Source organism: Haematobia irritans, chromosome 2 (assembly GCF_050003625.1).
Source record: "Haematobia irritans isolate KBUSLIRL chromosome 2, ASM5000362v1, whole genome shotgun sequence".
Taxonomy (NCBI): domain Eukaryota; kingdom Metazoa; phylum Arthropoda; class Insecta; order Diptera; family Muscidae; genus Haematobia; species Haematobia irritans.
The window spans coordinates 142,994,886-143,007,386 of NC_134398.1; the positions used below are offsets into that span (position 1 = coordinate 142,994,886).

The window sequence follows — 12,501 nt, forward strand, 5'->3', positions numbered from 1 at the left end:
ATGCCTTATTCACCATCGAATTAATACCTTCATTAAAATTAAGCTTACGTTCCATAACAATACCAAGATCAACAAAAGAGTCAACCTCTTCCAATAACGAGCCCCGTATACTATACCGAATATCAATAGACCTGGACCTCAATTTCAAATCAATTAGATTCACCCTACACCAGTCACCAAAGCTGTTTAACAAACGTCCATTTTTTGAAACGGCAAAGATTTTTCTTTGGTGAAGTAGCAACCAAATACTGCTGAATTACCAAGCGTGTCTTCTAAAAAGGCTTCCACAAGCACACTCATAGAAAAAAGTCTGCTAAAAACAGCAGTCGATGTCTGCTGTTATATTTTTGTACTTCAGGGTCTAACGAACAACAAACAAACGAACAATTTTCCCCAAATCATATTTAAAAGCAAAAGTGGCTATCCTACATTGCGATTTGGTTATGCAAAATTTCATGAAATATATTGGGCTTATATTGGTTTTCATTAATAACGCCATACTCTCTGCTTTATTATGAAATAAACATTCGATTATTTATCTCGAAAAAATAACATTTTTTTTAATACGAAAATACTCTTTAGAAAAACAAAGCCCAAAGGAGTGGCTGTCATTGTCATCATGTGAATGAACGTGAAATTGAATCAGGCATTTGTAGATCGGCAATATTTGCGACTACCGAAGACTCCATTCGATATTTTTATGAACAAACTAAAATTTCAATATACCTATTTATTTTTACCTTTTTCTACATTTTTCATTTATAATAAAATATAATAAAACCACAAAAAACCTCTATTAAATAGAGATTTAGTATATGAAAAACGCATGGCCCTCTTATTAAAAAAAATATGTATATAATTTTATTCAGATCAGCAGAAATTTTCAGCAAACTACTGCAGGCAGTATGCCTGCTGTTCCAAAATTTAAGATTGTTTAGTTTTGAAAGAAACTTTGAAACACTCAGAAATGTCACCAACATTCCTGAGCGGGGATAATTCACCGCTGTGTTTATTTTTCAGCAATTTTTTACCATTTTAGTAGATTTTTCTACTATGTCTACAATCAAATCGTTTTCAATGTCATGTTATCTCCTCTATACTATTTATCTATCATTCCTTTTATTACCGCGTAGGCCGTACTGATCTCACCATGACAACAGGTAAAATCTCTCCATGGCAACATAAAACAGATGTTTGGTATTTTAGCCAAATCGAAAGGGCTAAAACCAGTTTACCATGTATACAGTACAATAACAAGCTTCGAACAATAAAAACAAATAAACAATTACATTTATCTGCAATCAGAGAGGAGACTATTACAGTACAAATATGGATTGGGCAGAAGAATTGAAAATGTCTATACGCAAGGTTAGCACTTTCATTGACCAAGAATTTTATATATTATCAATATTCAATTAGACCACAGCACGTAAAGGTCGCCGTTCTAAAAGCCGTGATGTACTTAAGGATGCCCCACCACCACCAACAACATCTACGGTTGCATCAAATTCCACAACCTCTGCAAATCCTGCCGAATTATCCTTGGATTTAAATTTGGATCTTCAACAGAGTTCCACAAGTAATAATGTCTCCACTCCCTTCACTGCTGGCTCTTCTGTGGGTGGTGTTGGTGCCGATATTTCCAGTTTAATGTCAACTGCCGAGTCAAAACGTCCACCCATGTTAAGGCGTATATCAGGGGGATGGGCTGATTCGTCAAGTGGTGGAAAACTTAAGTATGTGTTGTGAAGTCATTTATAGTCGATTTATATGTTCTTGAGGATAAACCCATCTTAGCATATTCTAGTCAAGGATGTCTCTATCGATGTCCAATTTTGTGTTCCTTAATATAATCGAGAAAAATTTTCAAGAACTTAGGCCAACAATAAAAGTCGTTTTGAAAGTTCATCACTAACAACGATTCGACTCGATATTAAAAATTATATTTCACGGAAATTATTTTTTACGAAAAGTCAAGTGGACTCATAAAAATCCTGCTTATTTATAAAAAAAAATCGATTGCTCGATTTAAGGATCATCAATTTTAATTTTGTGTTCCTTAACAAAAACCACAAAAATTTCAAAGATTTGGGCCAACAAAAAGAGTCGATTTGATAGTTCATTTAAATTGGATTTAATTCGGTTTTAAAAATCGATTTGATTCGACATTCAAAATTCTATTTCGCGGAGATTTTTTACGTATTATGGAGGGTATTACCCACGTGGCCAATAAAAATCCGATTTATTTATAAAAAAAACATTGATTACCCGATTTAAATATCACGATTAATATGATTTTGAAAAGCATTTAATACCTCATTCACATTATACTTCCAAAATCCACTTTACCTAGATTTCAAATGTCATTTGACTTACAAAAAAGGGATTTCAAATCTACTTTTAATAGATTGTGAGCCTAATGTGTATGGGCTATAAGGTTTACCTATACCATATATTAAAGATCATGTAGATATTTTAGGTTAGGTTAGGTATAGTGGCAGCCTGATATTTCAGGCTCACTTAGGCAATTCAGTCCATTGTGATACCATAGTGATGAACTTCTCGCTTATCACTGAGTGTTGCCCGATAATATGTTAAGCTCAATGAAAAGGGACCTCCTTTTTATAGCCGAGTGCGAACGGCGTTCCACATTGCAGTGAAACCACTTAGAGAAGCTTTGAAACACTCATCAATGTAACCAGCATTACTGAGACGGTATAATCCACCGCTGAAAAAACTTTATGGTGTTTGGTCGAAACTGTTCCAGGGGAACTAGAATCTGTTGGTATGCCCCTGGCTATCTGCAAGCTCATGCTGCGTGAGAAGGCTGTTATGATGGCAAATGTTCGATGGGAGAATTGCAAGGGCTGTAACGACACCAAGCAAATATGGCCCCATTTAAACTTAAACCGCACACTAGATATGCTAGTGTTCTCGAGACGTCAGATATCACTCCTGATATCTGCTATAACGGGCTGCTGCCTGATAGGCGATTTTGCAAAAACTATAGGCGCGAAGTATAATGACTATTATATGAGCTGTCACGATGCGGAGGAAAAGGAATCAATTAAACACCTCTTGTGTGAGTGTCCTGCATTTTGTGTAAAGCGCAAGCAACTTTTAGGAGCATATAGCTTCAGATTACTGGCGGATCTGGAGATTTTGTTAACAATTGAAAATTTATTATTCTAACATACCCGCATAGGGTAAATTTTGTAGAATTTTTCTTCTAACCAAACTCTTTGATTTCTTAAGAGACTAATTTCAAAAAATTAGAATTCTTTAAGGACAAGATGGAATATGAGTGAATGAAAATCGAACAATTTGTCTTCTCAATTAAATTAGATTTTTTAAGTAATTCCTTTTTTATTTTTCTTTCTTTCTTTACTAACATTCTAATCTTGTCTCCCCAAAATCAGGTCCAAAAAGGGTTCATTTGATGAGTAAGTTTCCCCGCATTTTAATTATGTTAAATGTTTTAAAATTATACATACAAATAATATTTTAGCGAACGGTTTGTTTTAAAATCACCTACTGCCAGTTCACCTATTGATAACATACCTATAATACCCGATATAGATGATATCAAAGATGATATATTAATGAATGAAATCGCTGAACCAGCATCGTAAGTTTTAAATTTTCTGCTTCAAACTTTCCCCAATAGAAAAACTAAACAATTTGCTTTACATGTTAGCGTTGCTGTTAATCGTGTTGTTACCTTGAAAGAACTTAACTCGGATTTATTGTCTCAAACTGCATTTACTGCTATAGACGATGTAAATTTGTCTATTTTGACCAAGTGTCTACAACCCCAGGAGGTGTTGGATGAAGCAGATGAAGTATGGGAATGGCAAAAGTTATTCACAGATGTTGTGGCTGAAATAAACTCGGATAAACCTTTGGTAAATAAAATGCAAAAATTAGAACTGAAGCCAGATGAAATGCCACCGCCTATCGAATCTGATTAAAAGTATAGGATTTTGAAGTCTTAAATGATCTCTTTTTGGAAGTAATAATTTATTTAAAGTTGTTTCACTTCACATATATTTAAGTCTTAAAAAATGTATTTGCTTATAAACAAAAACTAGTTTACAAAATCACAATAAAAATTAAATTAACTAAAATATAATGATAGGTGTTTCTTCTTTTGAAGTTGTGTCCATTGAGTTAGCACTGGAAGCGTCGGCTTTCGAAGTACCCGCTTTTTCTTTCTCTTGTACTAATTTTGCTAATTTCTCTTCATCTATTAAACCATATTCATCTGTGTAACCGGTAAGAGCACAAACAATGGGTGCCTCAAATACCAAAATATATTGACAAGTTTTAGGCTCTAATAGATACATAGACACTGCATTGGGATTTAGAGAACCCAAACCACCTCCACTGCATGTTAACTTAACATCAACTTCGCGTGGTAATCCTGTTTTATCACATTTCGAACCCATTTCATAATGATGCCATATGGAAGAGGACTGAGCTTGGGGTCTTTTGTCGGGATTTGCCAAAAGCCATTGACGATGGGCGGTTGCACTGAAATGACCTAAATATAATTCAGTTTCGGATTTTTTATCCTTATGGAATTGGCGGACATAGTTGCCATAACAAAATTCATATTTCCACCAGCCTGTACCCTGGAATTAGAAGTAAATATGAGTTTTATAATGAAGATTATTTTATTTCTTTGTTTTTCATCTTACTCCAGTCAAACACTTCTTTCCTTTGACGAATTCCACTAGCGGAGTCAGATCTTGTAGAGCTGGTGTAGTTGGAGGTGTTCTTAATGCACTCGATTCTTCAGAACTAGCATCAGGAGTATGAGCTGTAAGGCCACCATCTTTGGTAAGACTTAATACAAGTCTGTCCACATCATCTCCAATGCGATTGAGATAAGAAAAACGACCTTCTGAGGCAGCATCACTAGCCTCTTTTGAAACTGGAAATTCATCCATTGACAACTGCATTTCATTCAACTCCTGGCGAAGCATACTCAAAGGCTTATGGGTATCATCGGGAGAATTGAAGCATTTAATTGAAGTTTCTTTATATTCTTCTGGATGAAAAGCTGGTATAACACACAAAGCCGAAGTAAGAATTATGGCCTCGTAATTACATGAAGATGTTTCTTTGAAGGAATAGATTTCATTTTTGCCATGGGGATAACAGACGTAACGTACCGTGGTTGTACGAGGTGCATTGATAATATCACATTTAGTGCCATCAGTGAATTCCATTTCAAAATAGGGATATTTAATGTTATCGATTTTAGTAGTTTTATATTTCATGCCAGCCTTGCGACTTTCTTCCCATTCTTTTTGTAATTTTTCCGATTTATCTCCATTCCATTTGCCCAAATAGTATTCCTGGAATTTGATTGCTTTACCCTCACGTTCTTCATGATATTGGCGTACATGTAAACCATGACAGATTTCATAGGACCAATATGCTTCAATACGATATGAGCAACTGGGAGTATTGAAAATGGATTTAAGAAGAGTGAAGGGGGCTGAAAATGAAATGAAAAATATATTAACGTATTTAATTAAGAAAAAACATAATTTTAATTTTAGCCTTTTATTAATTGCAGATATTGATGCCTTAGAATTTAATGTATTCGTCGATGATTAATTGACGAATGCAATGAATAATTAATTTTTGTTATTAAAAATAGAATTTTAGAATTTTATGTATTCGTCAATGGTAAGTACAAATCATCCTTAATAGATAATTGATTTTTTTTTACTAAAAATTGTGTCATTTAATAGTCACTATTGATAGACAATGAACGGTCACATACAAATGGAATCATGGAGTTGTCTTCGTTTCGTTTCCTACTTTTCAAATGAGTCACAGTACTTGCGAACGGTATAGAATTATTAAACTTATAACTAAGGTTTTCTTTTTTCCGGACTTTTTTCATTCCCGGGAAAGCAAAAATTTGTTTCAAATTTCCCGGTATCCCGTTCAAAGAAAAACTTCTTTTGATATGGTATTAATTTTAGACATTTAAAAAATTAAGAATAGCCGAAGGAGTATATTCTATTCTATTCTATTTCATTTGAAAATCTTAAATCCGCAAGGAAATCTCACCAAAAAAAAAACAACATGTCAATGAATCATCCAAACAGAAATATTTTGTAATAAAAAAAAATTTACAATGGTTGGGAAAGTCTCAGAAGAGGTTTCATTGTCAGTTTCATTTTTTGTACAATTAAAAAAATTGTTTGGATATTAAAAAAGGTATTTCGGTAACACGCTGATAGCTTGAAACTACCTTCCTTAATATACCTTGCATATATCATAAATACTTCCTTGAAATAATTATTCAAATATTTTGAAATTTTGTAATTAAGCAAGTGCTGTTTAAAAGGGCTTGCTTAGTACAAAAGTCCATCGAAATGCGGATTCACTGAGATAATACTATAATAACTCAGGAGGATAAATCTTGATTTAAAAGCATTTGGACTAGGACCTCACTCTAGGTATGTCGGACAAATTATTGCATAGTGACATATTGAAATATTAAAATATAATTTCGAAAGAAATTGCAAGTATTTACTTACTTACTTACCCAACGGTAATAAAAATCATTTTTTTGTAGTATAGTTGGTACTGCTTCGTATAAAATACTGTGAAAAAAATTCCGGCACATAATTCCTGGGAAAATGGGAGCGGAAATACGGCAATATTCCGGGAACGGGATCCCGCGAAAAACCCTACTTATAACATTTTATTTCAAGAACTAGCAAATAAAAAAACTTGTGGGGTTTTCTAAAAGTAATTTAGTTAAGTACATATAAAGGGAAATAAATGATATTCATTATGAAGATTGTACTTCATTAAGGTTTGTCTTCAATTTCTATATCCATAAGACTATTGGAACGATGTTCTAGTAATCATGCTATAAGAAACCTATCAAGTCTTTCCGAAAGCAATTATCTCTTGACCTTCCCCCCTTCCCTTCGAAATTTACTTACATAGTTCCGGTTCATCAGATTTGGCTTCTTCTCTTGCTTCGGTCACAGATGGTATAACACAATCATATTTCTCCTTTTCGTGAGTATAAAATGAACGCACTTGATTTCTCAAATCCTAAAATGGATAGATTTTTAAACACTTTTCAATGCAAATAGTTCCAAAACTTACTGGATTTTCATCGAAATCTGGCATTTCAAAGTCAATTTTATATAAAATTGTATCATCGAAATCTTTGGCCTCGTGAGCATTTGCCACTGTGGCCAAGAGGAACAAACAAAGTCCTAATAAATGAAATGTTCGTAGCGCAGTCATAATGCCAAAGAAATTAAACAATTTCTTTGTATTTTATTTCTCAAAATGTTATTTTGGGCTACGTGTTGTTTTTGACAATTCCTCTAGATATCTATTGTGAATGAAGTCAGCTGCTAGTATTTTATAATGGAGTCATCACACGTTAAGAGCAATACCATAGACCAAGGAAGGTATAGACAACGAAAGTGAATTCACAGCTCTGTAGTTTGTCTGCACACCGTAGATGGCTCTTCTTCGTCTGCAATTGAGTGATTTTTTAATTCAGCCTTAATTTGTTTTCTTTCCTTTGTTTTCCTGATGAAACACCAAATATTGTGAAAGTTTATAAAATACTACTCATCCACACCTTTTTGTAATGCAAATTGACTAATTTATACGGTTATTCTCGTTTTCCAAAAATAAATTGAGTCACTTGACTGCGCAATTGAGTGGAATGACTGCGCACTGAAAATAAACAAAACCATGGTGAATTATCAAGGTATGTCTCTATATTTTCTTGGTCTATGGCAATACTAAAACTAAAACCATAGACCAATTAAAATAGAGACATACCTTGATAATTCACCATGGTTTTGTTTATTTGAAGTGTGCAGTCAATCCACTCAATTGCGTAGTCAAGTGACTCAATTTCTTTTTGGAAAACGAGAATAACCGTATAAATTAGTAAATTTGCATTACAAAAAAGGTGTAGATGAAAAGTATTTTATAAACTTTCACAATATTTGGTGTTTCAACGAGAGAACAAAGGAAAGAAAACAAATTAAAGCCAAATTAAAGAATCACTCAATTGCAGACGGAAAAGAGCCATCTACGGTGTGCAGACAAACTACAGCGCTGTGAATTCACTTGAGATGTCTATACCTTCCTTGGTCTATGCCAAAACTGTTCGTCCGCTGTCGTCGTGTAGTGAACGGTGTAAAACCATTTTGATGTTTCACTAAATTATTTGAAAAAAACCAGAGCTTAAAACATTGTTATTACACTTGAAATTGTATATTGTTTAAAAATTGTCGAAATTTAAAATGGAATAATGTGATAATTTTCTAAATATACTGTCCGGATCAAGGATAAAAACATTGACTGTCAGATACTGGTAAATCAGCATCACTACACTCACATAAAAGCAAAAAAAGCTGTTAATAATAATTGACTCAAGGCATATTAATTAAAGGTAAAGTCACGAGGAAACGTGTGTACACCCCATGATATTTAGAACGTCAAACTGAAATGACAGGTCACTTAAGTTGATATTTTGTGTATGTGTAGTGTTGTTGTATTGTTGAACGTTTGGACTTTGTTGTAAATTTAGATAATTATATTTAACAGTTCTTCAAGAAAGCTCTTTTATTTTTTTCCCCAGTTTCTAACACGTAGGCGAAAAGTTTCATAAAACTAAGCCCATACAAACAACACAATGTAAATAAAAGCAATATTTATGTACACAAACAATGTAAACAAACCTACTAAACGTAAACAAAGACTTTGACAAGATGAATGTCGATATTAGTCACCTGATTGCATGACTTTACCTTTAATTAATATGCCTTGTAATTGACTTCAGACATACACCAATTAAGGTATAAACATCTCAAGTGAATTCACAGCGCTATAGTTTGTCTGTACACCGTAGAGGTCTCTTTTTCGTCTGCAATTGAGTGATTTATTAATTTGGCTTTATTTTTGTTTTCTTTCCTTTGTTTTCTTGGTGAAACACCAAATATTGAGAAAACATATAAAATTTAATACATCTACACCTTTTTGTAATGCAAATTTATGTGACGGCCACCATATAACATATGAAATACATTTCGTACAATTTTACCATTCATATGATATATTGTACAACTTTTAAACATTTGAAGTATTTCATTGGCTACTATGGAGTTTCTGGCATGTCTCATATTCTTTGCGCAACACGTCTATATTAAGGCTGATTCGCCATTTCCCTTTATTAACTGTTGCCATCATCATGATTTGATAGGAAGGGTTCGGTAGAATTACCCTATACCTTACCAGACATCACGTCTAAAAATACCATTGTGTACACATGAGTGCCATCTATTGGTTAGAATGGGCAACGCACATATCATACATGGTTGTATAGAAAGGGGAGTAGCGAATGCAGAGTTGTGATGAAAAAAGAGAGTTGTGGAGACTGACCTTACACAAAGTCGTGAGACAGGCTTAGCACAACTTAGTGCAACTCACGCTTGTCATTAGTGAAGTCAAAGTCGAAGTCAGTGCGTGCAAATAAGGTACTCCCACATAGGAGTTGAATTGGCAGTATTGTTGTTAGTGTGAAATAACCTGCAAATTTGAATTTTTAAATCGGCATCGGTATATGGAAATATTAATTTTTTCGGTAAAGTTTTGGAAATTATAAAATACTCTGGACGGGACCATAGTGTTTTATTTTTTTTAAATATAGATATTATGCGACATTAATAAGTGGATTTATTGGATTTATGAGAACTTTTCGTCATTTTATGAAATATACCTCGGGTAAGAATAAATGAACAATGTGCGCCAGCACAAATGTTACATTTCTTTTTATCTAATTATTTGTATATGGTATATTGGGAATTATAGGATTTGTGTCGAGACGTTTGGGCTTAGGAAACCCTATGAAGGTACTGGTTTCACTAATTGGGAATTCGCCTGTCATCTGGTCTATGGCGTTTTGGGACATATCTACCCTGAAGGCACTCGAAATCCCGAGGTTAATAACCTCTACTACACGGAAACAATGTTAAGTGAGTAGAAATATTCCAACATGCAGAAACAATATTCATATGAGCAAATTCATTAAAAATTTACCGCTCAAAATTAATAAACTATAAAAAATATTCGGGAAAAAAAGAGAACGTACATTTTGCATAAACCTTCTTACGTAACTTGAAATTCACGTGGCTTCACTATTTTTACGTCGCCATTTTGTAAAAACGGAACAGAAAATAAAACAACAAAAAATAAGAAAAATCAGTAAAACTTCAAAATTTATTAAAAACGAAAATAATCTAATTAAATAAAAAAAATTAGAAAAAAATTAATACAAATACAAAAATTAAAAAGTAAATTTTTTGTTGAAAATAAATATGTTACTAAAATTAGAAAAAAAAACAAATCTTTGAAACATATTTGAAATCTTATGTAATGAATTAAATCCTAAAAAAACAATAAGCCAAATTTCTTGAAAACAATTTGAAAGCTTATATTGTGAAATTATATACAAAAGCAAAAAGGAAAAATCTTTAAGAAAATATTTGAAATATTATTTAAACATTTTTTTTTTTAAAGAAAACGAACAAAAATAAAATAAAAACAATTATGTACAAATAAATCGAAAAATTGCTACTTATAAAAATTTAAATAAAAAAAAGCAAAAAAGCTCATATGAAAACCTGTAATCGATAAAAAATCATTTTTGTATTAAAATAATAATAATAACATCCAAATACATTCTCAATATTTTGTAAAAAAAAAAGAAAATAAGTTTAGCGAAATAAAAAGTTTAAAGAATGATTTTGATAACATAAAAACTTAACACAATTTGGATTTTATTATTATCATTTCATTATTAATTTTTTTTATTATTATGTATTTATATTTATATTTCTAATTGATATCTAGAAGTAAGTTTATATACAAATTTATTTATACAAATTTTCACGAAACCCTTTATAACGAATTCGAAACAATATATTGAAATGTGAATCGATTTTTGAAATTAAAATGTGCTGAGTATTTAATTAAAGGATTGAGGATGTAGCTGGTTGGTAAGAGAAGTGTCGCGGCAATTTCTTGGGAGATTCTTTATATGAATAATGGGCTGAAAGGATCTCAAGGATGATCTATATAAGGGTCATGTTAAGGGGGGGTAGCCTAACGAACCACATCCAACAGGTTCGATAAATCATTAATAAAAATTCATTTTCATTTCCGGAATTATATCCAAACGTTTAAAGAATGTCCGTCCGTCCGTTTTGTAGTTATAAAAATTCAAATTTGAATTTCTACTTGTCAATTGTGATTGTTAGAAAAAATAAAAGAGAAATTATTATCAACACCTGGCACTTATTTTTAAATGGATGGATAATAACGGATCGAAACCCACATTTCCGGCGAGCTACAGCCGCAGCTTAAATTCATAGTGCCACCGTTATCACCACAAAACCTTGTCCATCACATTTTGGCGCCCAGCAACGTGGGACAGTAGTATGGTTCTAGCTTGCTACGCTGTGCAAGTCTATATCATTTGAATTCTAAATAAAAAAAAGGTATTAGTCTGTATAGTGCATTCGAACCATTTACTGTCTACCTTAAGGAAGTGGAGTCTTAAATTTTTGCCATTTGGCATGGTTTTCGTAAACCCACTTTCTCCCATGTTTGACTATACTAGATATGTTTGTAAGTCCCGGGAAACAAGTGTCTTTTGTTATACCAGTGTAGCGACATACATTGATAGATATTCATACATGGCTAACTATTTAACTTTTGACTATGTATAACTAATATAGTAAGTCATAATTAAATAATTAATTTTGTTTTGATTATTTGCTACTATATTTTTATACATAGATTGATGGTTATGTAGTTAACAATATATGTTTATATGTTTTGTAATTTGTGAAGCCAAATTCTTTAAATTGTTTTTATAAAGAAACTATAAAACAGATAACAAATCATTATAAAAAAAATAATCACAAGAGAAAGATACAAAAAGTAATATGATTATAGTTTCTGAAAATTCTAGGAATATGGAACGATTTATTTTAATGACATATGAAATGAATTAGAGAATAATATAAACAATTTCGTATATACTAAAATATGGGAAATTGATCAAAACTTATTTAATTAAAAATTATAAAAAAAGTAAAAAGTAGAAACAGGTTCCAAATTCGTTGAATATTTTTCGCCACTTCTCAATCAGTCAGCTACAAAAACACCTCAATCCGAATAATCCTTGTATTACCTGAAAAGAGAAAATTTTTTTTTAGAAAATTTTGAAGTGTGATTTTTTTTAATTAATCATATAACTCAAAAAGTAAAAAAAGAAAAGAAATAATTGTTAAAAAAAGAAAAAAACCAAAAACGTCTGCGAATTCTAAAAGTTGAAAATAGTTGGTTAAACCAAAAATTAAAACAAAATCTTATTGAGCCACTTTTACCGGTATTTTGAATTAACGTGGAAAAACGTTTTCTTTTAAT

At 32.1% G+C, this 12,501-nt stretch overlaps 2 protein-coding genes across 2 annotated transcripts; one reads left to right on the forward strand and one right to left on the reverse strand.

Moving 5' to 3' along the window:
- The first annotated feature begins 951 nt into the window (after positions 1-951).
- On the forward strand, positions 952-4,132 carry IFT43 (intraflagellar transport 43). Its single transcript, XM_075296394.1, has 5 exons — positions 952-1,368; positions 1,420-1,736; positions 3,420-3,443; positions 3,509-3,628; positions 3,698-4,132. The coding sequence occupies exons 1-5, from the start codon at positions 1,330-1,332 to the stop codon at positions 3,969-3,971; spliced, it is 774 nt and encodes a 257-aa protein (XP_075152509.1). The 5' UTR covers positions 952-1,329; the 3' UTR covers positions 3,972-4,132.
- Positions 3,982-7,379, reverse strand: LOC142226395 (endoplasmic reticulum lectin 1-like). The gene is made up of 4 exons (XM_075296393.1): positions 7,147-7,379; positions 6,978-7,092; positions 4,701-5,506; positions 3,982-4,634 (listed from the first exon to the last, which is right to left on the reverse strand). The coding sequence occupies exons 1-4, from the start codon at positions 7,288-7,290 to the stop codon at positions 4,122-4,124; spliced, it is 1,578 nt and encodes a 525-aa protein (XP_075152508.1). The 5' UTR covers positions 7,291-7,379; the 3' UTR covers positions 3,982-4,121.
- Positions 7,380-12,501: the final 5,122 nt, after the last annotated feature.